This window comes from Antedon mediterranea, chromosome 11 (genome assembly GCF_964355755.1).
Source record: "Antedon mediterranea chromosome 11, ecAntMedi1.1, whole genome shotgun sequence".
Taxonomy (NCBI): domain Eukaryota; kingdom Metazoa; phylum Echinodermata; class Crinoidea; order Comatulida; family Antedonidae; genus Antedon; species Antedon mediterranea.
Window position 1 is genome coordinate 1,568,389 of NC_092680.1, and position 23,863 is coordinate 1,592,251.

At 33.8% G+C, this 23,863-nt stretch overlaps 1 protein-coding gene and 1 pseudogene across 5 annotated transcripts; one reads left to right on the forward strand and one right to left on the reverse strand.

The window, feature by feature from the left end:
* The first annotated feature begins 62 nt into the window (after nt 1-62).
* On the forward strand, nt 63-5,681 carry LOC140063167 (glutaredoxin-like protein C5orf63 homolog). Of its 5 annotated transcripts, none has more exons than XM_072109641.1 (4): nt 63-113; nt 816-954; nt 4,500-4,556; nt 5,084-5,678. In XM_072109641.1, exons 2-4 carry the CDS (start codon nt 877-879, stop codon nt 5,255-5,257), a joined length of 309 nt encoding a protein of 102 aa, XP_071965742.1. In that variant the 5' UTR covers nt 63-113; nt 816-876; the 3' UTR covers nt 5,258-5,678. The 5 variants fall into 5 exon arrangements, with proteins under 5 accessions (XP_071965742.1, XP_071965743.1, XP_071965739.1 ...); XM_072109642.1 differs by having other exon boundaries at nt 83-160; XM_072109638.1 differs by lacking the exon at nt 63-113 and adding an exon at nt 290-413 and having other exon boundaries at nt 5,084-5,681.
* Nucleotides 5,682-8,188: 2,507 nt separating this feature from the next.
* On the reverse strand, nt 8,189-8,309 carry LOC140063298 (5S ribosomal RNA; annotated as a pseudogene).
* Between the last annotated feature and the right edge of the window lie 15,554 nt (nt 8,310-23,863).

The window sequence follows — 23,863 nt, forward strand, 5'->3', positions numbered from 1 at the left end:
GAATATGATACGTCATTGGCGCCTTTTGTAATGTATTTGTTTATTGACAAAACATGGCAGGAGGATCCGAACTAAGACAAATAAAAGCCGATTTTGCGACATCAATAAAATGAGTAATTTTGAATGTCTAAAGTACTACTTATACTTTAATATAGTAAAAGTATAAAGCATGTTATGTTTTTTATTTATGTTTTATGAAATACCTGTAATTTTAACATAACGTGACGTCGTCAAAGCATGGAGGTGGTATAAAAATAGTATAATAATATTTTTATACCTCCATGGTCAATGACAAATTGTAAACTTTCCTGTTGAAGGCATTACTGGGGTTTCATAAGAAGTGGGCGTTCCCGTTTTTATCTTGTTTTTGTTTTTGTTATGAGGAGCGTATTTTTTAATGTGACAAGCATCATGTAAAGATTAAGAACCTCTTAGTTTTCTGATACATATTATAATATTATATTGTGTTTTATAATAAAGGACGAAGGTTAAGAAAATTAAAACAAATGTTGGTCGTAATTTTAAATTAAACTTAGTACGCCTACTTAGTCTAAGATAGTACGCCTATAGTACTAGTCTATAGGCCTAGTTAGGGTCTATTAAAGTTGGTCTAGGCCTAGGTACGTGAAGCGCCCACTTGCTTAGGAAGTTTAAATATTGTTTCGGCCGCGCAATTTATCACGGTCGCGTGTCAAGGGATATATTATGATATTCCCATATTATGCGGGATTAGGTCTATTATATTGAAAAAGTAAGAATTGTTTTGATCATGTTTTAATTAATATATATCAACATTGGTTTGATTTTAAATACAGGAAATCAATATTAAAGTGTGCTGGGTTGGTACAATTTCAAAAGCAACCACTATCCAAACAGATGAAGACAGCAGCACTGTTGAGGAGAGTTACCTCAAGCCAAGCTGGTTATTTGCCACTGTTGACACTTTATACAAAGGTAACTGTAAAGTTTGGATCCTACTAGAACGCAAAGCTGTGCAAACGATTGTGATTGGTTAAAAACAGGGAGTTGTGAGCATCTTAAGAATGATGACTGGTTCTCTCTCTCTCGAAGTGCCATATCATGAGACTTTGGCGATCATGTTGTGCCACAATTCTCTGTCTATTGCCATATTCAGCAACTCCACTTCTTTGGTATTCTCGCCTCTATTCCGAATCCATTCAGCTATGCTGGCCAACCAAGTGACTCTTTTCCTCCCCCTGCTCCTTCTTCCTTCTATTTTCCCCGTTAATGCCAAGTTCTCCAGACCTCCCTTCCTCAACACATGTCCCATGAATCTCATCTGTCTAATCCTAATACCCTTCAGTAGTTTCCTGCATACTCCAGCTCTTATCAATACATCTTCATTACTAACTCTATCTGTCCATGGAATTCTCATCATTCTCCTTAGAAACCACATCTCACAGCTTTCCAATCTTTTTCTGAGGTCAGTTGTGATTGACCAGGCTTCACTTCCATACATCAGCACAGGATAGATGTAGCAGTTTAATACACGCAACCTGGTTTCCATACTCATCGCAAAGTTCTTCAAGATATTCTCCATTTCTCCAAATGCGGATTTCGCAAGGACTATCCTTCTCTTTATCTCCGTTACACACCTGGCATCATCTGTTATTTTGCTCCCAAGATAGTTAAAAGAGGACACCTGCTGAATTAACTGGTCTCCTGCTTGAAGGTTACACGTTGGACTCTCATTTTTTGGCACTACTAAACACTCTGTCTTACTACAATTTATAGACAGACCCATCTTTTCGCTCTCTACTACAACCACATCCAGCAACCTTTGGAGATCTTCAGCTGACTCTGCCAGTAGAACTGTGTCATCTGCATATCTGATGTTTGTAATATTTCTACCACAAATTCTCAAACCCTTCTCATTATCTAGCTCCCTCAAGATCAACTCGCTATAGTAGTTAAACAAGTCTGGTGACATTACACAGCCCTGTCTCACTCCTCTTCCAATACTTGTGTAGTCACTGCACTCCCCATCTACCCTCATGCATGCAGTCTGTTTCCAGTACAAATTTTGCAACAATCTAAGATCCTTTCCATGTAGGTCAAGCTTGCTAAGTTCTTGAAATAGCTGCTCATGCCTTACTTTGTCAAATGCCTTGGTGTAGTCTATGAAACACATGTATACATCTTTCTGCATCTCCACTGCCCTTTCAGTTATCATTCTTATCACAAAGATGGCATTCCTGGTGCCTGAATCCTTTACAAAACCAAACTGCTCACTCCCAATCTCTGGTTTTAATCTGCTTCTTGCTCTCATAAGTAGTATCCTCAGAATGATCTTGGTGACATGACTCATGAGGCTGATTGTACGATGTTTTTCACATTCTACAGCACCTGGTTTCTTCGGAAGGGCAATAAAAATGGACTTACTCAAGTCCTCAGGGAAGCTTCCATCCTCGTATATCTTATTGATCACTTCAGTTAACTTTTCCACTCCATACTCTTCTAATGCCTCAATCATCTCGATGGCTACACCATCCGGTCCTGCCGCCTTATTCTTCCTCAACCTCTTGATTGCTGTTCGTACTTCTGCTTTCAAGATCTTTGGTCCTTCTTCTGAGTCAGGAAAGCTTGGCATTGCTTGTCTAACATCAAAAAACAGCTCCCCGATATACTCTGTCCATCTTTTCAAAATATCAGTCTTTTCAACAAGCATTGTTCCATCTTTTGCCTTAATGCATCCAGAGTTTGAGCAGCCAGACTTCCTTCCAGTGATCTCATTAAGTCTCTGATAAATCTTGTGGTTGTTGTTCTCTAGTCCACTCTCAATCTCCTCACACTGTGTGTTAAGCCACTTTTCTTTTGCCTCCCTGCACTTTTGCTTAATTTCTCTATCTAGATCTTTATATTCTTTACTTGATCTACTACTAATCTTCTGTCTATCCCTCATCATTGATAGTATCTCTTCCGACACCCATTTGTTCTTCCTTCTTCTGTCTTTCTTAGGTAAGGATTCTTTGGCTGTCTCAACAAGGATGTCTCTCATTGCATCCCACGTAATCTCTTCACCTTCATCTACAAGGATGTCAAACTTATTCCTCACTTGAATGGAATATTCCAAACGGATCTCCGGACTGTTTAGCTGCTCAAAGTCTAATTTCTGTACATTTTTGGCTTTCTTCACCTTTTTTAACTTTGATTGAAGTGTGCAAACCACTGGAATGTGGTCACTTCCACAATCTGCCCCTGGATATGTTTTTGCATGAGTCACTGCCCTTTTCCACCTACTGTTTACTGCAATGTAGTCAATCTGATTCCTCGTCACATCACCAGGGCTCTTCCATGTGTATATTCGTCTGGGATGCTCTTTAAACCATGTATTTGTTATGGTCATATCCTTAGCTTTACACCAGTTCACCCATCTGTCGCCACGCGCATTTCTTTCACCCATCCCATGCTCTCCAACTATGTTTCCATCTTGTTCATGGCCAACCTTTGCATTCAGATCACCCATGATGAAATTTATCTCATCTGATTTGCATTGGGATTTGGCCTGGTCTAAGGTCGCATAAAAGTTATCTATCTCTTCATCTGTGCTGTCAGCTGTAGGTGCATAAACCACTATGATAGAGATATTGAAGGGTTGTCCCTGCAGTTTGACCAGCATAACTCTTTCACTCACAGCCCAATAGCCCAGCATACATTTAGCCATATCACCATCCAAAAGCAACCCTACACCTTTTTCATGTTTGTCTCCTCCAGCGTAAATCATCTTGTAATCATCAATCATAAATTCACCATTATTTGTCCAATGAGTTTCATTTATCCCTAATATATTGATATTGAGTCTTATCATTTCCTGCTTAACATTTTCAAGTTTGCCATCTTGATACAAGGTCCTCACATTCCACGTTCCTAGTCTGATTGTACTTCTATTGCGGACAGTAGCTTGATGACGGTCGAGCTCCACCTGTCGCACATGAGACACCCTACCGGGCGAGGAGCCTCCTTCATACGATGGATGTACCCCCTTTACGCCGTTAGCTTTCATTCTTGAATTGTGACACTTCATAATTGTTCTTGGAAAAATGATAGTGAAGTGGTTTCCCGTTGCCTTCTTCACCGCAGTCTATCAGCCATAAATGGGATCACCATCTTGCCTGACAATGTGTGCTGAGGTCTGCCGTTGTCCTAGAAATGGATCTTCCGCCGAGACACCCATACTGCATCACTGCTGCCTAATGCAGGGCATGGCTAGGCCTATTTAGAGGCGGCCTAAACTCGCCTCTACTGCAGAACGTATTTGGGGATATGCCGGTTTTATGACCCTGTTGGTGCCACCCAACAGCGCCCGACCCCCTGCTGTTACTGCAGTCCTCCTTTAGTCGCCTCTTACGACACGCGGAGCTTTCGTGGGGGGTATTCTTTTATCAGACCCCTCCCCCAGGCCAGATGACTGGTTACTGTCCAAAATTAGCTGTAGATATCAATCAATAACTGTATTTAAATTTCTATTTTATTTTTAGGAAGACTGTAGTCTGTGTGATACTGCTATGGAAGTAGTTAACAAGCATAAGCACAGGGTAAAGCATTATGTTGATAATTATAGATAATAAATTTATATTAATTAAATATATTACCAAACTTTAAATAGTTTTAGTGCCTTATTTTCTGACCATCTCTCGTCTGATCATCTCACGTCTGATCATTATCTGAATCAAGCATCCAAGTGGAATACAATCTGTTTGCTGATGCAAAACACATATACTGTATAGAACACATTCAATTTTAAAAACTTTTGAATTAAACCCAAATAAATTATTTTAAGTAAACTAATTAGCGAGCTTGCCTCAAATAATATGCATCATTTCAACACATAAATTTTGCCATATCATTAAATTTTATGTTGCAGAATTATGTGTATACCGCAGGTATATCCTTTATGCAAGATTAACACTTGACTTGAGTCCAATTTGGTGAAAATGGTGAGATTATACCCCATGAGATTGTATTAACCAATTGATTTACAGAATTCTTGTGTCTGAATTTTTGAGTAGGATTATACCCCAGTCATATAATGGTAATAAAAAATTATTTTTCATACTTTCAGTTTCAATTTGAAGAAGTCGATATTGAGGAAAAAGGCAACGAGATGTGGTTTGACAAATACCGCTATGATATCCCAGTATTCCACCTCAATGGGCGGTTCCTAATGAAACACAGAGCAGACGAAGAACATTTCCTGAAGTCACTAGACTTGTGTGAGCAAGATGAACCTAGCTGAGTTTTACCAGTAAAAGTATGATAGATTGTGTGATCATATGGGAAACATAGGAGTTAACTGGATGAGGCAACTGTCCTGTATTCTGTATTAAATAGGATGAATATTGAAAAACCATCGATATCAGCATAGCCACGTAAAAACGAAACATTGACATCCGATTGGATTTGCCAGCGCAGGACCAGAACCGTGCCAGAGCAGGTGTGAAAGACCCTTTAAGTCGATTTTCCACTAGCTGAATTTGTTCGCACGAATTGAAAGCGTCAGCTTATATGCATGCGTATTCATGTTTCCATCTTCTAAATCCCTCTCTACACATGCATATAAGCTGACACTTGTGATTCTAGGAATAAATTCGCCTCGTGAAAAATCGGCTTAAAGGCTGGTAGATCATGGACTGTATGACTGGCAACAACCAATTGTAATTCAAATTTCCTTTAATAAAAAAAGTCAATGCTGTATATGTTTCTAAGATTTTGTTTTATTCACATCACTACTGTAATACACATTGTTTGCATAGCACGATATACAGTGAGTTTACTTACAGAAGGTGAACGCTTACTTGCATTGATATATGCTACAACAAAATATTTAAACCGCTTTAATAATAATTACAAAATACAAAGTGAGTTAGGTGGTGCGTTCCTTATCAGCCCTTGTCATGCAGAAAATCTATTTCAGTAACAAATTCACCCTTGTTTCTCGTGTAACTTTCCGACTATAATTTACATATGCTTTTGATATTAAGTTGTAATAAGAGATTGTATGGTGTAATATTTAAACTATAATTTTGTGGTACAAAAAAGAACATGTTTTTACTAATTTACTTATTATGCAAGGTACACAGCAATTGTTAATAAACGAACTCCAACACATTCTTCACTCTCACAACAAAATGGTAACACAAACTGAAGGCATGTTGCCCTACTTTTGAAATGTAATCTGCAGAATCTAGTAAACGTACTGTAGCATGTGTAGCTCACAAACAATAATTCTTAGACACAATACTACAATATTTATGGTTATATTATTTACATTGTTATTTTACCTAAATTATAACGATACATTAAGATACTATACTGTAGATTGTATTTTTGCATTAAGCTCTGTCTACACTATCAAACTAGTTTGACAAAAGAAGTGTGATGTACCCAAATATGGTAGTGATCTGACCAAATACGGTAGTGATCTGACCAAATACGGTAGTGATATAACATCGTCATATCCATATATAGGAACTCTGACAATTTAATTGACTTTATAGACAAGAGCATGTGAACATACAGTATTCAAGTTTATTGGTTTGATCATGGAGCAAATTTGTGATTGATGAGGTGGATTGTTTAGTTTTTCTTGCCAGAGGCAGAACTTTGTATCATAGGAGTGTACTCCCCCTAGCCTCAGTAGTAATATGGTGATGGTAGGTACGGTACGGTATGTTTGACAAACTTAAACTAATGCAATTCTTGAGAGGTTCTAACATAGAACAAATATTGTTGCTAAGGTTTTAAATGGCAACATGATAGCTTCATATTCACATATTGACTAGCTGATTTGATATAGCGACTTTAAAAATATATGTTTATTACATTTTTTTGTTTTACATAAAGGTGAGTACATTACAGGAATGGTTTTCTATTTTAGCACATTATTTAGATTAGGAGAGGATTATTGATTTTAAACTTGGTTTAAATTGCACACATTTTTTCATTTGTATAGATTGTTTTTTTGTCGGGAGAAATTACCCTTGCACACTACATACATTAAATGCCAGAAATTAGTAAAATGAGGTAGAATCTGATCTTTCTTAATGAATAAATTTATGAATTTTTATTTTGGCTCGAAACTCATTACAATTAACTTAATTACAAGGACACATTATACAGATATTGAGCCGACCCAAGAAGGTCTATTTTCAGAAAGTTGGAAATTGTATAATTTGAAATATTGTGAATTTATTTACAAAACAAACACGTTGGAACTAACTGTGCAGTAACTATCACAACAATTTTTAACACAAATATCCAACAAATTTGAAGTTAACATCATTTTACAATAGACATGGCGTAGTAACAGTACTGAAAACAAATAAATGACATAACACCATTTTTGTAGACAAATTGAATAAAAGGAAGGTATTGTCACCTTTGTTAACAAACGTACTTTTGACAGATATAAACTACTGTATAAGCACAGCTACTGTTCCACAACACACTGTATACACTAAACACAGGATAAATCTCCACGAGGCAAAACATGAATGCAGTTTTATGTGATCACAGACTGGTGAATTGAATTTAACAAAGTAGTAAGTTACAGAATCTTATGTGAATTGGTTTTTAGAATGTTTATGAGATGACTATTGTTATTTTTGATCCCTTTCAAACTATATACAAAATTTAACATTATAATTTACTTCTTTTGTTTAATTTTTGTAAATTTTTAAATAAATCACAAAAATCAACTCATTCAATAATAAACATTATTTACACAAAAAAAAATGCATAAACTACATAAGCATGACTATAGACTTTTTATGCTGTTTGCAATGTTTCAGTATTAAACTGTGCAAATATTTTACAGTACCAGATCAAATATGTGTGCCATATCTTTTTTTTAAATCCAACTGTCTGGGACACTTACTTTATATTATTATGTTATTGTCAAAGACAATGGCAGGTCAACTGAAATAGGTCAAAGATGTACTTTTTGTATTTTTTTTTTTTTGTATTTTGTATTAATATTTGTCCTCAGTGAGGAAATTCGGATTAGGCCCTCCACGGACCCACGGCAGCCAGCAGTGCAGCGCCTACCAGATTAGGCAATGAGAGTAAAGCATCTTGCCTAAGGATGCAATTAGTATGGTACAGATAACCTCGAACCCATGCCTATCACATGCTAGTCCGATATTACCATTACACCATCACTCTCCAGTATATACAGCACCCGCCACGATTTCTAGACGGTCTCCCATCCAGAACGCAACCGGGCCCAACGTTGCTTAACTTCGGTGATCTGACGAGAACCGGTGTTTCAACGCAGTATGGCCGTATATATCACTTAATATGGCCGTATATATCAGTATGGCCGTATATATCACTTAATAATGAGAACGGTCAAGACAAGTATGATAACAATGAAGAATATTACTTTTCATTATATTACTACAGTACATTGCCATATTTTGCAGGCAGTGAAGTTGGATGCAAGTTCACATACATATATGCACACAAAAGCACCATTTGAAAAGGTGTCTGTAAGGGACTTGTTTGTTTTTAGGGTGTTGAGCTAATAGGTATTCTAAATATGTAAGTAACCAATAGTTTCACTTTGCCATGGTTTGTTTTCCATTAACAATACAATATCTACAGATATTTATATATAACACAAAATAAACTAATTTATTTTTTTTCTATTTTTTTTTATGACTTTGGATTTGTACATTGCTTAGTTGCAGATTTATATTTTTTACATGAAGAATTAACAGTGCTATTGTTTTCCTTTTTTACACTATGTTTGGTACTTTCTAAATATAATGGTTCAGTTTTATTTGTAAATATTATTTAATCCCTTTGCCGATTGTTATAGAACTATTATTATCACCCTGATATGATTACCCTGATTAGTACTCTTCTTTCCCAATTTGAATTATCACCCACTTGGATCCTTACCATTAAACCCCACCCATCGCCCCACCCACCACTCCCTCTTTTGAATTACCACCTACATAATTTTAATTGTTCACAATATCCTATGCAAACACTTACAGCTAGTTTAACATCAATTTCCAGGTGTAGCGGCATCTTGATACATTCCTTCAATTTCGTCAGTGTACATCTTCAACACAACTGGTCTTTTTAACTTCAGTGTTGGACCTTCAAAATAAAAAAACAAATATATAATATATAATTATACTGATTTTCGGAATAGATAATTATAAAGTCTATTGCTTCAAATTAATCAACCAAATTATTCTGATAGCAAAATTTTCTATATGCCGATAAAAACATGGAAAACACTTAAATCTGTTACATGTCTTCAATAAGGACCTTTCCTTTAGAAATAATAAAATAATATTACTTATTTGTATTTACTTGTACAGTAACTAATTGGAACACCTAATTGGAACTTTCTTTCATATGACCAGTTTTGAAACAAATGTAAACGGAGTCAATTAGAAAAAAAAAATGAATAAATAAATGGCTGAATTCTGTAACCATGTGATGGATTACATCACCTGATAGATAGCAATCACTTATGTCAAGCCTAAAGCTCTGTCTACTCTGTTTGGGCACATCACATTTTTTTGTTTGATAGTGTAGTCAGAGCTCAAGAGAAAAACTAACCTAATTCCCCTCCTGGTACTGAGAAGTCCTTCTGGATAAATATGTATTTCTGAATTTTTTGTGCTCTAGACTGTGAATGTTGGTTGTTATATATCTCAATGGCAGCTTGTATTGAGTTCTTGATCTTTTCATCTGCAACAGCTTCTTCAACTGTCTTTGCTTTACTTCCAAGCTGTTTGCACACAATCAGAGCCTCAGGGCTAAGTTCGTTTGAGGGTTCCAAAGTGTTTTCATCTATTTTAACCTGCATTTAGAATTGTGATTATAAGACATATTTAATGAGGGTGATCCATCCAGCAATTGCTGATCATTAGGGACCCCCAGAGGTTCACAAGACAGCATACACAAGATGCTCTACATAAACAAAGTCTTATTACAAGTCTTTGGGAGTAGAGTTTTGGGAGTAATTTTGTCCTTAGAATAAATCCTGACATGTGACGGGACATGATCCCAGGACTCTTGGAGTGGTAGCCAAGCATCATAACCACCAAGCCACAACTCAACTCAATTACTTTTACAGTAGCAGGAGCTGAGGATAACACATGCTGTATTTAGATTAGTAAATGAAAACAATCTGATAAAGCTTGATTCTCTCTAGAATGCAACATGCAAGAATGTACACCCAACACCAGTGAGTAATTTGTATTTGTATCATACAAAATGTTACTTGCAATTTTCTAAATTTGTTGACAATAAATCATAAATCGACTAGTGAGAACCAAGGTGTTTCTGATTGGAGCTCATTTTATGATCAATGGGTTTTAATGTCTTACAAACAATAGAAGTTCAATTCCACTTTATTCTATTCCATGTAAGAGTTTACAGTTAACTGATTGGCATCATGTCCCACACCCACAATTTACAAAGAGACCCTAATACATTATTATATAAAGCATTGTAACCAACCTTTAGAGTGACAAGTAAACTTAAGAACTTCTTCTGATCACCTATCAGCATGCAATTGCCAATCATCTGAGCCTCCTTCTTAACAACATCTTCAATTGGGACTGGGGCAACATTCTCTCCTCCGGCAGTAATGATAAGCTCTAGATACAGACACAAAATATTATGCATTATTATTATCTGGAAGTTCAATGCCTTTAGAACGATCACGATGATAATAAAGTATACCAGTATTATAATTATTTTTAACTTCGCTGCTAGAATAGAATAGAACCACATGTTAGCCTGGCACAGTTGAACATGTATCAATACTTTATGTTAACCTATGCCTGGCACAGTTGACCATGTGTCAATACTTTATGTTAACCTATGCCTGGCACAGTTGACCATGTGTCAATACTTTATGTTAACCTATGCCTGGCACAGTTGACCATGTGTCAATACTTTATGTTAACCTATGCCTGGCACAGTTGAACATGTATCAATACTTTATGTTAACCTATGCCTGGCACAGTTGACCATGTGTCAATACTTTATGTTAACCTATGCCTGGCACAGTTGACCATGTGTCAATACTTTATGTTAACCTATGCCTGGCACAGTTGACCATGTGTCGATACTTTATGTTAACCTATGCCTGGCACAGTTGACCATGTGTCAATACTTTATGTTAACCTATGCCTGGCACAGTTGACCATGTGTCAATACTTTATGTTAACCTATGCCTGGCACAGTTGACCATGTATCAATACTTATGTTAACCTATGCCTGGCACAGTTGACCATGTGTCAATACTTTGATTAAGTGGTCTGAAACCAAGCAAGAAGTAAGAATAATTATTAAGGTATAAAATAGTAGTAAAATTATTGTGGTAAAAATATTTTCTTCTTTTCTTCTTTCTTTTTTAGTTTTGAGAAAGCAAATTTGTAGTATATAATACAGTATCAGAATAAAGTCATAGTATATGGAGTTATTAACCGCATGCTACAATACCATATTGATAAAATAAGCAGATACAAGTGTTAGGCTCTGCTTACCTTTAATTCTGCCAGTAATATACAAGAAACCATCTTTATCTTCTTTGCCAATATCGCCTGAATGTAAGTAACCTTCTTCATCAAAACATTCCTTGGTTTTACCTTCCATGTTGAGGTAACCCATAAAAACATGGCGACCATGCAAGCAAATCTATTATTAATGCATCCATAGAAAGATGGTTAGAAATTTGGACTGATTAGCTGTTGGCTTATGTGTCGCACTATCCCTAAAATCTGGACGACTCTATGTATAGTACTGTGTGTATAGTGCACATTCCAAAGAAACTGGCATTCCACTGTGTGAAGAATGGCATATTACGTGGTGCCTGATTGAGTATACTGGGCGCAGGCGTAAATTACTTTACTGTATTCTATTAAGAATCCATAGAAAGATGTTTAGAAATTTGGACCTGACTGGCTGTTGGCTTGTGTGTCGCACTATCCTTAAAATCTGGACGACTCTATGTACAGTACATATAGTGCACATTCCAAAGAAACTGGCATTCCACTGCATGAAGAATGACATGACACAATTACATCATAAGCAGTGCCTTGTTCTGAATATGTTTGTATATGTATGTTATATCAAGGGCCCTTAATGATCAGTTCCTTCACTGGAACTGGAAAGGCCACTCTTATTAAAGATGGTAATAAATAAATGATTGAGTATTGTGGGCCCAGGTTTAAATTACTATACTGTATCTGATCATTTTGATGCAGCCATATTCGCTGGTGGGTCATTCTATCAGAAGGAATTGTATTTGACATTGTAGTTAATATAATAATTCTCTGCATCAAACGCATACCTCTCCATTGCCATCTTTGTCAGGATCACTAATCTTGGTTGTAGCCCCATCAAGTACCTTACCAACGCTACCAAGACGGAAATTTCCAGGCATTGACAAAGAATGAGGCGCTGTAAATAAACAGACAATTGATTATGGTTAAATATAACTTTCAATAGAGAAACAGCTATTGTATGCCTATTAACAGACAACTCACTGTAAAACTAAAATAATTTCAAAATAACTTATAGCAAAATTTATACCATACAAAATATATTTTTAATATAGTACTCATCATTAGAAGTAGATTTGTTTTGATTGAATTTGTCTAACTTGTATTGATTTTTGTAAGGTCATTTTAAAACACAAACTTTAAAATTACGATATAAACAAATTAGAATAAAAATAAATGACTGTGTGGCAATGAAAGGCAGGCAAGGACAAAACATTAAATGTTTATGGTATTTATATTTTCAACATGCATGGAATGGATATAAAATGAATGGATAATAATCGTTATATGAATGAATGCTAATTAACTGAATTAAAAGCATCATAATAAAATGATGGATTTAGTAACAATGAAAAATTAATTATGATGACCATTGATCAATAAATTAATGATGATATTTAAATATGGAATTTTTCAGTGAGGCTTAGTACACAAGAGAAATCTAAATTGGGGAGGGGGAGGAGGGAGAGCCATATTGCAGTCATAACTCAGGGGAAAAACATGATTCTGGTCTAACTATATTCTGGTATGCCATTTAAAATAGAAAGATGGGATTCAAAACAAACAGAAAATAAAAAAAGGGTTCTTTCTTTATGTGATGACACAGTGTATCAGCAAGCATATCTCTCAGAATTTAATAAAATGGCTTGAACTGGATTCAAACCTGCGACTTCTCTCTAACAAGACAAGCACTTAACCATTAGACCACACTGTACAAAATCAAGCCTAATTTTTACACAATTTAAATCATCTAAAATGATTTTCAATTTGTTCACTGAAAATAATATTTATTTTTTATTTTTGCATGATTCTTTTTATATTAAAATGATATTTTTTACATACTACTGTACTATGAATTGCTATATGGAGTAGCACATGCCTATGTATATATAGTTTACTTTAAATCCATGCATTTAAGTTTAGCAAAACATTAATTTCTACATTTCGTTATCTACCTTCTACTTACAAAATAAAGTCTTTTTCATATTATTCAATACATAGGACATCCTAAGATAAAACATACTAATGCTGTAATAGGGTACTACAGTATCAGTACACACGTAGCAAGTCACATTCACTACATAGGACATCCTAAGATAAAACATACTAATGCTGTAATAGGGTACTACAGTATCAGTACACAAGTAGCAAGTCACATTCACTACATAGGACATCCTAAGATAAAACATACTAATGCTGTAATAGGGTACTACAGTATCAGTACACAAGTAGCAAGTCACATTCACTACATAGGACATCCTAAGATAAAACATACTAATGCTGTAATAGGGTACTACAGTATCAGTACACAAGTAGCAAGTCACATTTAATATAATTGACACCCTAAGATAAAACAGGGTACTATTTAGTACACAACTATCAAGTCACATTCAATTATACATTTATATTTGTAAATGCTAATATAATATTAATGCTAAGCTAATCGTTAACAAAACCTTAAACTTTCAATTCTCCGTGTGTCAATTAGATGCAATTCTTAATTTCTTATGAAATCTGTATTTATTGGTGGGCCTATATTACCTACCCCTCATATGGGTACTAATTGTATACTGCTGGTGTGTGTTGATTTTTTAATGTACAACCAAAATTGGTGGTTTAGATCTTTATGAACTTTATGACAAAGCCTAAATCAAATATTTATCAAATCAAATAATTAACTCTTCATAAAGGAAAAAGAAAATTTAGAAAATTCCAACTAATATTTAGGAAAATACATTGGGAATTGTGAGCCAGATTACAATCTAAATTAAATCCATGGTCTTTTAAATCATAATAAACATTATCATGCATTTCAAAGAGCACAATTAATGCAAAGTATAAATGAAATGTATAATATTATCTCACTTTATCATGCAGGCAGTTTAATATATTATGCAGAAATAGAAAATGATAATTTGCTTTTTTTTTGCAATTTAAACAAAATATTGATATTACGGTATTTGTATCTATATTGTTCAATTTCAAATTATTTTTCATACTTTTTTTAAACTAAAAATTAAATGTTTATGTTTTGTTTTGATAGAAATTAATCAATTGAAATTTATGTATATTTAAAATATAAATAAATATAAATTAATTCAATTCAATATATAGTACTTACAAATTGGAAAATACTTTTTTTACAAGAGTATAGTTTTTTCTTATACAGTAGTTGGTCTATTGAGTTAGGTATTACACCAACATTGGTCTGTATTTTAACTACATCTTAAATTGTTTTAATTGTCATTTGAATTATATCTATTCCCTTTTCTACTATTTTTCAAGAATTAATGCCCAAATATGGTAGTGATATGTCATCATCACACTTTTTTTGTCAAACTAGTTTGATAGTGTAGACAGAGCTTCACTTCCAAATTGTACCTACCTGAACTTTCACTCATACCATACAAATCATAAATAGGTATATTAACACCGAGGAAATATTCCACAGTTTCTTGCGACAATGGAGCTGCACCGGAAAAACAAAATATGCATCGGTCTAAGCCAAGTGTGTGTCGTACCTAAGAAAAGAAAAATAATTATTATTTTATTTAGTGTCTCAGTCTCATTCTCTCTCGGTTCAAGAAGTAGCCACAAATTTGTCACTTGAATTTGATAGAGCGCATACAGCTTAACCTTAACCCAATCTCAGATTTTAAAATTTTGTTGCTCAATTATATCTCGTAGGAGTTACATCTTTGTATGTGCACCTATTCTTACGTACGTGCACATGGCGTTTGTTTGCGGACAATTAACTCGTCAAAGTGACGAGTTTAAATATAATTTTGTATTATTTATTTCTGGCTGTTTTATTTTTTTTTTATTTAGCTTTTTGCTAATTTTATTTGTATCTCCATTGAGATCCAGCCACTGATACACACAGCATTGTAATTTTTCCAGTGCTTATTTTATATGTATCTCTATTGAGATCCAGCCACTGATACCCACAGCATTGTCATTTTTTCAGTGTTTATTTTATTTGTATCTCCATTGAAATCCATCCACTGATACCCACATCATTGTCATTTTTCCAGTGCTTATTTTATTTGTATCTCCATTGAGATCCAGTCATAGATACCAACAGCATTATCATTTTTGTTCCCTAGTAATTATTATATCTTATAATTAATAATATTGGTGTTATTGAATTTACAACAAATAAATAATACAGTAATTTGGGTGGGTATGTGACTATAGATAAATGAACCTGAACTATTACATATTTATATTTCTGTTAATATTACCTGCAATATAATATATGATGGTACCAGCATATTAACGAGCAACCAACAATAATAATTACACATACATTTTAAATATTTGTGAATGAAAGAATAAAAAGCTTGAATTGAATACATACCTTCCTGAATAGCAGCATATTGGCAAGAGTCCAACCCCATGGTTTTGGTTCTCTATGAAGTAAAAAAATATATTTAGTTTTAGTAGTTTTAGTTTTTTATATATTTAGGCAAAATGACAAAGATAACATTATCAATTTTATTCACTATCTTTCTTAAAGATGTGGCAAAACACAAGATGCTCTAAATAAAAAAAGTCTTATTACAAGTCTCTGGGAGAGGAATTGTAATTTGACATATGACAGGACTTGAAACCTTACATCTGTGTCGTACCCCTATAAGACTTGTATGTACCTCTCACACCACCGATAGGTACAACCGATTCAGAAAGGTTTCAGAATATAATTAGACAGGCGCAATTAATCAAGGTATATCAGGTGATTTAGCTAGCTAGAAACTAGCTAAACCATGGGTATAATGAAATTTACCTCAAATGGATAAAAAAGTGTCTGTATTAATGTCTGTATTAAATGTTCAACCTATATATGTAAAACCAATGATACTGTACATCAAGTTAATATAGAAATGATACAGTTGATTGTAAATGATAACATACCCATTCATGGTATTAATGTTTCCACGATATCCGATGCCTTTAGCCCATACTGCAACTCGCTTCTTGAAACCTGTCACATTTTGACTCACTAAACGCATCCTTTCCATAATCTTCTCCCAAACACGTGGCACTCCGAGAATTGCTGTTGGCCGGACCTCCTTGATGGTATCCACCAATGTGCCCTGTTAACAAATGATTTCATAGATCATTACTTGACAAAAAAGCTTTTATGTACAATTTGTATGATTTATTTCTTTTTTATTTTTAAATGCGCCTTGAGCACTCTGGAGTGGTATGTGCGCTATAAAAATCTTATTATTATTATTATATTATTATTATTTTAAAAATGGCGAAAATTTAAATATGGAGGAGAGTTGAGTCATTAGGGCCGGATCCAAGGGGAAGAGGTGCTTCTTAAATTTCGCAAATTGTAATGCAAAAGATAGGACATCAAATTAAGCTCAGCCCTTCATTTCACCCATTTTTAGGCGCACTATTTCAAAATCCTAGATCCGCCACTGGTCATAGCCCAAAGCAACCATCCACAGTTGGGCGATACATTGCCTACTTACCTTTAGAGCATCAGGTCTTGCGAAGTACACACACCCACCGCCAACCATTGGGATAAACATCTCCATAAGCTGTGCAGCGACGTGACTTAGAGGCAGATAGCTAATGCCACAATGTTCTCCAGGAATCAGACCTGTGGTCTCAAAGCTTACTTTAGCAGTCCACACATACTATAAGACAACAATTATATATATTAATTTACTGTAGTAGGTACAGTAATAATAAAGAATACAGAATAGCTGATCATATATGAGGCCTGACATCACAAAAGTGGCGCAGAGTCACAACCCCAACTTTTGAGATATTTAGCCTTGAAGTTCAGAATGTGAAAAACGGCCTAACCTATACGTTTTAAAATTGCAATAAAAAACGATACTATAAACACTTATCTTTAACATATTTATTTTAGACTGAATACTCATCAGATAAAGAGACAACTAGAATAGCATAAAATTAGGACAACTTATGGCTCAAGGTGATATTGAAAGTACATTTAAGTCTCTTGTAATCCTCTATTTGAACCGGCCTGCATTAACTGGTATACGTCAATTAAGCACTTAATTTTGGACTCATTTGTATGTATTTTATTTATATATACTGTATGATATGCCAGTTTTCAATACAAATTTAAAATGAAAATAAAGACACTATGACTTTATTAAAGTTTTGTTCACATCTTTGTTTAATTATATTATTTGTGTCATAATGTTCTATGAATAAGATTCACTTACATTGTCATGGCTGATCATCACCCCCTTGGGATTACCCGTTGTTCCTGATGTATATATCAATGTACAGCACTGATTTGGTGCCTGAGATTCCAAAATCGTGTTGATGACATCATCACTGGTGTCGGAACCAAGAGCCATGAACTCTTTCCACTGTAAAAAACAAAAAATAAATAATGCAGAAACAGAACTCAAACATGTAATTTCCTAAAGGTCTGTCTACACTATCAAACTAGTTTGACAAAAAAAAGTGTTATGTGTACAAATATGGTACTGATGTGCCCAAATATAGTAGTCATATGACATCATCATATACATTTGATAGTGTAGACAGAGCTTTACATAGATAATTTTAACACTATACCTATGTATTTCAAAGTTATTCAACAATTAAAAAAAAAAGAATGAACTGATACAGCGCTGTGCAGTGACAAGTAAACAGAAAAAAAAAAACAGCATTCTGCAGTGAACAAAATAATCTTTGCAACAGAACTACCTCTGCTGTGTACTGTACATTGGATAGTTTAGGTTTTTCATCATTTTTTAGTACATACTGGGAAATGTTAGGATTGATTTAATACAAGGCACATAACTGTATTATTAACCCCCTACTGTATGATATTTTTATCTCTAATTGAACAACTTTTTTTTGACCTACATTGTATAAATGTTCTCTCTTCTCTTGCACCTCTCCTTTGTACTGGACAATAGCTTTCAAGTGTGGTAACTTGTCCCATATTTTAAGAATCTTCTTCAGTTGAGTTTCATTCTCAACCACAATAACATTAGCCTCACAGTTGCTAGCAACATAATGACAAGCTTCTGGTGAGTTTGTTGTGTAGATGCCAACTCCTAATCCCCTGCAAACAAATCAAATTCAATAGGGACCATTAAGTGTGGTTTCCACTAGATACGCAACGTAACGCAACATAAAAATTCCAATATTGTGTTTGACCCCGCCTGCGATGTTTGTAGTCCTGTTGCGTGGGTTCCCACTTGTGATTACGCAATACAACACTTTGCGTCGATACGCCGCTGCGTTGCGTCTCTAGTGGGAATCAAGCTTACGATTTAAGACAACCTAGTACATATATAAATTATATATTAATTTGCAAAGTCAGAATGCTGCTCTGTACAATAAAATCATTTTTTTTCTTTAAGAATCTTTAATTTAAATTTGATTTTTGGTCACATACCCAGCAAACATGGCTCCAAGATCAGATATAAACCATTCTGGTGAATTGAATCCCATAATACCAACTCCATGATTTCTCTCTAAACCAAGCTAAAAAATAAAATTCAATTTAAAAATGAACAATACCAAGGTATTACATTATCCGCCACTGAAAAGGTGTATAGTATAGGTACAGTAGTGATTTTCATGAACTTAAATTTAAAGTTAATTTTGAACACATTTACATTAATAGATGACTTTATGAAATCATTTAAATTGTGTCAATGGATAGATTGTTCATAGCCTTGTGAGCCAACAAATACATACTGTTGCAGGTAGAAAACCTTAATGTGTTTTGCTAATTTAATTTATCCTTTAATATTGGGCCAAAAACGTAGAGTAAAAAGTAAAACCATCAATTTAAACCAAATTATTGTTGAAAGCTAAAGAGGTTGTTTCAAATGTTTTTCATTCTGTATGTACCTGGTAGGTGGTTCATATCAATAAATATACCATTCCAATTCTTTGTTTATAAATCATTAAACATTAATACATACATATGGTTATTGATTGGTTGATCGCTTTAAATCAGTATAAAAATTCCATATATACAAGAAACAATACAAAATGGAAAATCACAATAAAAATAGGACTTTCTCCCATTTAGTGAAGAGATTAGAAGATTGTAAACAGATAGTTTGTAGTACACCAACAAGATTATTTTAAAAACTCTTATTCTAAATCCATATATAATCTATTGCAACTTATATCAAAAGAAGACAAACTTAAAAAATGAAATGCTCCATTATATTTTATACATATTTGTTTGCATTTATTTGTGTAAAATATCTAAAAGTAAATAAATAAACAACCTTCATTTACCTTTAAGAATGATTTTGCTGCAGTGAAACACTCCCTATAGTATTCTCTGTATGTCCAGAACTTCCACTCATCTCCTACTTTATCAGCAATCGCAGGTGCATTTGGATGTTCCTTAACGATTTTTGCAAACAGCTTTGGTACCGTCTCAGGTGGAATGGCAGCGGTGCCTGATTTACCCATGCGAAGGGTTACAGCATTGTTGACATTACAAGTCCAAAGTGAATCGGCATCTGCTAACTCTCCTACAGTAGTTCCAGAAAAAAATGTTTATATACTGTAGACAAGGCACTATTGGAAAGTTATACCCCTTTCACACCAAAAGCAAAACTCCGGAGACACCCCGGAGTTGACGCCCCGCTGTTTGGTGTGAAAGGTAAAATCAACTCCGGAGTTTAAAACTGCGGGGTTGAACAGCTGAACATTCTCCGGAGAGCGAACTGCGGGGATACCCCGGTGTTTTGGTGTGAAAGGTACCAACATCAAACTCTGGAGTGTTTCGGGCCAAAAGGTCATCCTCACACGATCACTCATTGCTTTAGTTTTATTTCAAAATACTTAAAATATTTGTACAAAATATATAGCAGGTTTAAAAAATAATAAGTAGTATCAATAAAACATTATATTACTTCTGAGACTTTTGAAAGTAATTATTAAATTAAAAATATTGTTAATTAAAATTATTGAGGGCGACATTTACAATTTTATTTTATTAACCCCGGTGTTGCTAGGTTGGTGTGAAAGGGGTATCTCCGGAGTTTCTCGACGTTTTGAATGGTCATAAACCCCGGGGTGTCTCCGGAGACACTCCGGAGTTTTGGTGTGAAAGGGGTATATGTGCACAATGAGTTAAGTTAAATTGTTCAAATTGTTTTTGTTGAATATATCTAACACATAATAGTTGACCAAAAACTGGATAAAAAAAAATAAAAAATTCTACAAAAAAAAATGTAATTTAAAGTAAAATATACCTAAATTGTCTGTCAGACAATGATTTTTGGTTAAAATTACCCAATTGTGCTGTTATAAGTGAAATAATTATTTTTGTTGATTTTTTTTTCTACAGAAGTGAATAACTTTGTTAAAACTGCAAAATGGCCTATTCAAAATCTCATTATATTGATCTTTATTTGTCATGTTTTTGGGGGACAAAACATTTTAAACTCACGGACTGTTAAACAATATAGCATATCAAAAGAAATCTATTTTTTTTTTAAGATGCACCTTATATCGATGGCACTAGAAATCAATAGTTTGTTTATAAAAAAAGAGAGATCAAACTATATACCTACCATCTTTGAATACCTTTAAATTCTCAACTTGTATTTGTGATGAGTCTAAACCAGCAGTAGATCTAAATTAATACAGGTTTATATTTAATACAATTTATCAACATGTTTGCTATTATATTATTCAATTTATTCAAAAATATCTAAATTCAATTTCTTTATTGCTGCAAATACCATCAAGGGCTATAACATACTACATCATACAAACATATACATATTTACATTTAAAGTTTAAACACATACAAATTATAGTCATTACTACTGTTGTAATTATTATTTTTTTAAATTACTGTTATTATGATTATTGTAATTGTTAAAGATGAGAGATAATACAAACACTACATCAAAATAGATAATCATAAACAAAAAAGCAATCAAAATGTTGATCATAAATCAAAATATATGTAATTAAACCAGTTAAAACACCCTATTACAGAATTTTGTTTAACAACAGCAGTTCACAGCAGAAAGAGTTTAATATCGTAAGTTAAAATTATAAAAAGAAATTTTAGATTTTTAAATGGGTTTTGGAAACTACTGTAGAATAATTTGCCATGTTAAAATGTAGAATGATTACATTATAGACTTTAAACACTAAAAGGGCATACTTTATCAATTAGTATAAACAGTGTATACAATGTATATAGAATGTCAAAGATAACAATTGGTCAAAAGTCAAGCAAAGAAAGCAAGTGTCATCTATTATACAGGGAAAAATTTCATTAAAAAATTTTGTTTTGCAAAATTGCTAATCAAACTGATTGTTGAGTCGGCAAACATAGTTTTGTATTGCATTATTTGCTACACAATTTGCGAAATGTGTAGCAATAAGGTTGTTTTGTATAGCTTTTTGCTATGCTACACTGGCGAAATTATTCTCTGCTATGGTACTTTGCAATGTTTGATGCTTAAAGAATTAACATACCACTTGTATTATCTCATACTCTACATTCTTTTTTGACATTTATTTTGTGATAAAAAATGGTCATGCATAAGACTTGCGCTAAATGCGTGACAAATGTGTGATCGCGCATGTATCTGTGCAAAATGCGTGTTTCATTCAAAATCACTCGAAAATACAGGACCGTCTCACATTGTGCGAATTGGTATAAAATATTGTAACCATCTTGTATGAAAATGAAAGACAGTTGAGAAACAGAATGAAGTCAGTGGTTCGTTGATTAATTCCAGTACAGTAGTAGTAGGATACCTTGACCTACCACACGTCACATATTACTTTAAAAGGACTAAAATTGCACTAAGTAGAGTACTTACTGTGTTTCCTGTGTCCCTGATGCATCATGTGCAATGTTAGTGGTTGAACCATTGTTCAACTTGTGTGATGATTCATCTGTATTTTCTGTTGCCATTTTTTTTCAACCTAAAGTATACCTGAAAAAAAACAAAATAAAATGTCATTATACATATTGTACTGTACTACTGTAATAATAAACATTAATGTAAAGAGAGAACTTTGCTGTAACTTTGAATTGGTTCAAAAGTTAATGCTAAACTTATAATCAGTAGTGTTCAAATTATGCCTACAGTACTATTCCAAGTCCATTGACCAATGGTCAGTAAAACCCCCAACTACCCTCATTTGGCCAAGTAACTTTCACCAAAAAAGGGTTAACTAATAGTATCAAACATACTGATGGCAAAAAAAATTGAATATGCCGGATACTGCAAGTAAAAAACTGGTTGACGGCTCCAGCGGGGTCAGTTAAAAATAACCTTAAAGATGACCGCTCTTGAATATTAAGGTAGGTCAGATGCATTTATAAAAGTATACATTTTTTCGGTGTTGAAATAAGTGTAAAGAAGATAATTCTGGGAAAGTGACAAATGTTAGATCACATTTTTATAGTAAATCCGAGTTGCACAGAAAATTCCAAAACACAATACAAACTTGTTAACATTGACAACAACCACAATTTTCGACCATGTTTTGTTTATTAATTAGTATTTACAAAAGAATTAAGTTTAATATTTACCATAGTAAACTATGATAGTTTAATTTCTATTATCCCGGTTTCATATTTCAGTTCTAAACTGACAAACTTTTCCATTGACCCAAGTGCATGCCAATTGTCAGTATACCGACCATAAACAGGATCCCAATAAAAGGAACCACAAATTTAAATATTTGGACAAAGGCTGAGCCATACACTTTAATGTACACTGATGCATGGTGATCACATATTTGCCTTTTGTTAGGTTTACCAGGGAAGAGTCTGGTTATACCATAGAGATATTTATAATATCTCTATGGTTATACCCACTGAGTTTTATACCAGCACACTTGCATCATAATTATTGTAGAAAAAGGCAACAGTAGCTTGATTATATTTTAAGTAGTTAATTAGTAAACTGTAATTGTTTAAAAAGAAAAAACAGATGTCAATCAAACAACATAAAGTATGTTCATAATATTTTAGTAAGTAACAACATCAAAATCATAGATTTTTTTAATAGCATGTTTTTTTTCTTCTTTTATTTGGCTATGAATAATGTTTCATAAAGTAAATGTTAGCTCATAAATTTGGTATCCGAACAAGACCTAAAGTTTAAAATCTTTTCTTTACACATGGTTTTACCATAAACACTTTACAATTATTCAATTTTTATAGTTATTAATCAATATATTAAACAGATTTGTAAATCTCCTTGTGCAAGCCCCTAAAGTATTTTTAAGTCACATGCCTTTAGGGACAGACAACATAGATGAAATAATTAAAGTACAGGCCTAGT